This window comes from Microtus ochrogaster, chromosome 1 (genome assembly GCF_000317375.1).
Source record: "Microtus ochrogaster isolate Prairie Vole_2 chromosome 1, MicOch1.0, whole genome shotgun sequence".
In the NCBI taxonomy this organism is placed as follows: Eukaryota; Metazoa; Chordata; class Mammalia; order Rodentia; family Cricetidae; genus Microtus; species Microtus ochrogaster.
The window spans coordinates 34,550,467-34,554,862 of NC_022009.1; the positions used below are offsets into that span (position 1 = coordinate 34,550,467).

A 4,396-nucleotide genomic window follows, 5' to 3' on the forward strand; every position below is an offset into this window, starting at 1 on the left:
GGAAGACTCACCAGGCAAGAGTTTAATGTCCCCGTTGTTCATGATACACAGGCTAGAAGAATTCTTAAAGAGCCCAGATTCTAGTCCAGTCCCACCATCTACTAGCCATGCAACTATGAGCAAGTTACTCGGCCTCTCTCTTCCTCGGCCCCCTCATTTTTAAAAGCGGGATAATACTCTCCTTCTAAGATGTACGTCAACATGAAGGAAACTAATATGTAAAGTATTTCATCCATACCTGGCACTTAACTCTAAGACACACCCACTCTCCTGCCTCATAGCCAGACTGTAGTCATCTGTGCCTTCAGAAACCAAAGGTGTGGACCAGATCCCTTCAGGGGAAGGCAGCTTCACAGTATCCTGGCAAAGGTCAAAGAGGGCAGCAACATACCATCAAATAAGAGCTGGAAAAATGGAGCCCGGAGACTGACTGTTCTTCCGGAGGACCTGGGTTTAGTTCCTGGCACTCACATGGCAACTGGATAATCATCTGCTGTTCCAGCTCCAAGAAGGATCTGACGCCTATCCTACCGGCCTCCATGGACACTGGTACATGTGGAACACAGATATACAGAGGCAAAACAGCCATACACATAAGACGAAATAGAGAAATTTATAAATAATGAAAGCAAACCAGAAGGAGCGACCAGTGAGAGAGAAGGAGGGGGGCTGGGGGTGGATAGCTGGGATGCAGGATATGAATATAAGCAAAGTATAGTGATATATACGAAGGAAGATGTCATCAGGAAACCCATTCCTCATACGATGACTGGATTTTTAGCTAAAAAAGAGAAGTGTGGGGATGACTGAATGAAATCGTGAACGTGAAGCACCTGGCTCGCTGGGCTGGCTCGCGAGATGCTGTTATTTTTATTGAGGTGTTTATTTTTAGCAGTCTGGTAACTGTAGAAACTACTCGTGTGCTTTTCTTCCCCGTATCAGACTGTGAAATACGGGGCATTTGTGAGAAGCACTTGTCACTGGGACACAAGAGGCTATTACAGAAATAAGTTTTCAAAACCAAAGCCAGCATCAGAGGAAGACAGCCCCTCAATGCTCCTTCCACCAGAATTCCAGAAGCTACCTACCCCTCTAAGTCTTTCAGAAGTCGCACCTGGGTGCTTCTTCCACAAATCCTGTGGACTTCAGGTCAGCACAGCAAGTGGTCCCTCATCTCTCCATCTCCACAGCCACCGCCTTGGTTAGTCACCACTGTATCTGGTCCCCACAGTCCCATCACATCGTAATGGTTTTGAAACTTAGTTCAGATCACATGGCTCCAGCTAAAACTTTTCAAGGCTTAAGATAAAGACCCCTCTCTCTCGATCCCAAACCTGACTCTGTCACCACCACCACCACCACCACCACCACCAGGGCTTTGGCCCCAGAGTCTGTAGATCTCCCTAACCACACCTCACAGCACCTGCTCCTTACTTTCTCTCTCCTCTGGGCATGGGACGCTACTTCCAGCTCATCAAATGCACACGGTCCATCTGCTCTGCGACCTTCACCCTGCAGTTCCCCACAGAAGGCAGATCCCCTTCTCACTGGCCAGCTAACTCCCACTCTAGGTGTCAGGCCAGCATATTGTCTCACAAAACCCTCCTGAGCATCCCCTCCCTCGGCCTTTGTCAGTCTGCTTTGTTTTGTTTCAGACAGGCTAGAAGCCCAGGTTGACCTGGACCTCTCGATATAACCCCATGTTAGATTCGAACTCATGGAAATCCTGACTCAGTTGGCATTATAGGCATGAACCACCACACCCAGCTTCAGTCTTTCCTATCAGACTTTCTAAAAGCCCCACTGTGCTCACAGAACAGGCTTCTCCCTGCAGCCACTAATTTTGACCTGACACCCACATTGTAAATTCCAAGAAGATACATATTTCTGACCTGTTCTGACCATATTTCCAGGGCCAGGACTGTGCCTGCTGGGAAGCATGTATTTGACAAATCAATATGACCTGCAAGAATTAAAAATAAAAGCCAAATGGCACTTCTTATTTCCAGAGATTTGGAGCCCAAAGAGAAGGCTGGGGCTGCACTGAGGGTGTTTGCAAAATGAAGGGCAAGGTCTCTTCACTCGCTTGCCAGCCAGTCAGCTCATAAGACACACACAGTCCACAAAAAACTTGCTTCCCCCATTCCAGTTTGGGGAAAAGAAGAAACATAGGCACAACGGAATTTAAACGGAGGGACTGAGCGGGAATTAGATATGATCAAAATGCATTGTATAAAATTGTCAAAGCCTAAATGAAAACATATTCTTTAAAAAAAAAAAAGGAAATTTAAACACACAAAATTTTAACTCCAAGACCCACTCAAGCTCTGACTGCATGTGTGTGAGCTAAGGGGTGATTGGACATACGGTTTCAACTTCTGTTCCCATACAGGTCACTAAGAGCTGTGATACTATCTGTACATTAACATCAGAAGCAGTAGTCAAGGTCAGGGGTGTGGTGCAGCCGCACACCTGTCTTAATCCTTTTACAGGAAGGGAAAGTGACCCCACTTTCCTAAAAGTGTACTAAGCCATTGTGTGAGTGGGTACACTGTAGGTCACTCCGTGAGTCCTTCCCAGACCCACCATTGTGGAGGAAAGACACTCCCTATACTCTTTCTACAACCTGAGCCAAACTAGCGAGCAGGATTAGGAATAAGACAGAGCAAAGACTCCGCAGGCCCAGTGGGCTCCATTATTCTACATGCCCTACGAGAGAAGTGCCACCCCAGAGACAGCTACTGCAGATCGCAGCCTCAGATGCTGCCAAGAAACCCGTCCCCTTGAGGATACCCGGGAGTGTGGTGCAGTTCCAGGTCCGGTGAGAGGCACCCCACCCATCTGCCAGAGAGACAAAGATCACCAGAAACAAAGGACACACACACACACACACACACACACACACACACACACACACACACACACAGGGACACTCACAAAGTCAAAAGCAAATACCAACACTAGGTGAAATTTCAAAACAAACAGCCAGCTTGGTATATCTTTAAATAGATTGTGAAACCATCCTAGAGGGACAACGATTATGTGACAGGCGCGATCTGGGCTCCGAACCCACGCTGCCTCCGCCCTCCTCCCACCCACGCTGCAGTTGCCAGGCGCATTTCCCAGCCTCAGGACGCGTGCTGCCGGGAGCAAGCTCATCCACGCCTGCCAGTGAGGGACCTGCAGGTGGAGGAGAGCCAGGGTAGCCCGAAGTAGGCAATACCAACCTTTAGGATCCCAGTTCACCTGCTTTCTTGGCGTCTCGATTGGAAATTTCATTGCTCCGTTGCCCACAGGGGGATGAAATAAAAAGAATCAAAATAATAATAATAAAGTCTTCAAGATTTACAACTCTTCAGTTAAACAGACCAACAGAATAATTTGTTAGGAAGGAGGAACATTGGAGTGGCTCGTGGGGAGCCCCAAAGAAAGACAAGCGGGAAAATACTAGCTGAGGAAAGCACTGAGCACTGGCTTGGGTGTTTGCACCGGTTACGGAGGTGGCCAGCTGCTGCCCTCGTGGGTGAAAGAAAAAGTAAGATCGGATGCTGAGGGTGGTTCCGAAAGGATGAAAGAGCGGGGTCGCTTCTGCAGAAGCGGTAGGAAGACCCAAAGCTGAGCAGCCACGGGGCCGACGCCAAAGAGAATCCCACCGCAGAGTCCCTCGGGTCCCCACAGGCGTGTTCGTACCCCCTCTCTCGCTTACACACACACACACACACGCACACTACACACATACACACACATACAGGCGCGCACACACCCGGCCGCGCGCTCTGGCGGGCACGTCAGCCTCGCTCGGCTGATCACAGAGCACTCGCCCCACCCCAGCCGCGGCTCCTCGCCCCCGGGCGACGCCCCCCACTCCCCACCCGCTGAAAGCCATTGGACGGAAGGGTGGCGCGGCGCCCGGGGGAGCTAGCGGCCAAGGCGACCCTCCCCGTGGCACGCTGCAGGTGCCCCGCCACTGCGGGAGAAAGCGGGACGTGTGTGGATCCTGACACCCGGGTCTGGACGCTGGGCGGTGGCAGACCTGTCCTCCCCGGGCTGCGCAGCGGTAGCGAGCAGAGGGCGCGGCTGCTAGGCTGCTACTTACTGGCGCAGCCACAGCGTGCTCGGTGGAGTTGCAGCCGGAGACACGCTTGGCTGCCTGGAAGGCTCTGCTGCAGGAGGCGGAGGAAAGGGCCTGCCGCGGCCCCACCGCAGACCTCGGCCTGGGAGGGTGACCTCCTTTCACCGCTCCCACCCCGGGAACCTGCTCTCTCTCTTCTGTCAGTTCATTTTTGGCACTCCACTCTCTAATCCCCAGCGAGGTTCTCTCGCCTGAGTCCCGAACCCATGTCCCCACTGCGCTACTGAGTTGAGGAGGCCAGTACCAGCCATGAGCCTTTTGTTC

The 4,396-nt window shown here is 51.5% G+C and overlaps 1 protein-coding gene across 1 annotated transcript in view; it reads right to left on the minus strand.

Annotated features, from left to right (window-relative positions):
* Kcnk10 (potassium two pore domain channel subfamily K member 10) overlaps nt 1–3,711 on the minus strand; it is a 135,687-nt gene extending 131,976 nt beyond the window's left edge. Inside the window, exon 1 of the mRNA XM_005343428.2 lies at nt 3,228–3,711. Within this exon, the coding sequence (XP_005343485.1) occupies nt 3,228–3,279 (52 nt within the window). The 5' untranslated portion in view covers nt 3,280–3,711. The remainder of the gene's footprint in view (nt 1–3,227) is intronic.
* Between the last annotated feature and the right edge of the window lie 685 nt (nt 3,712–4,396).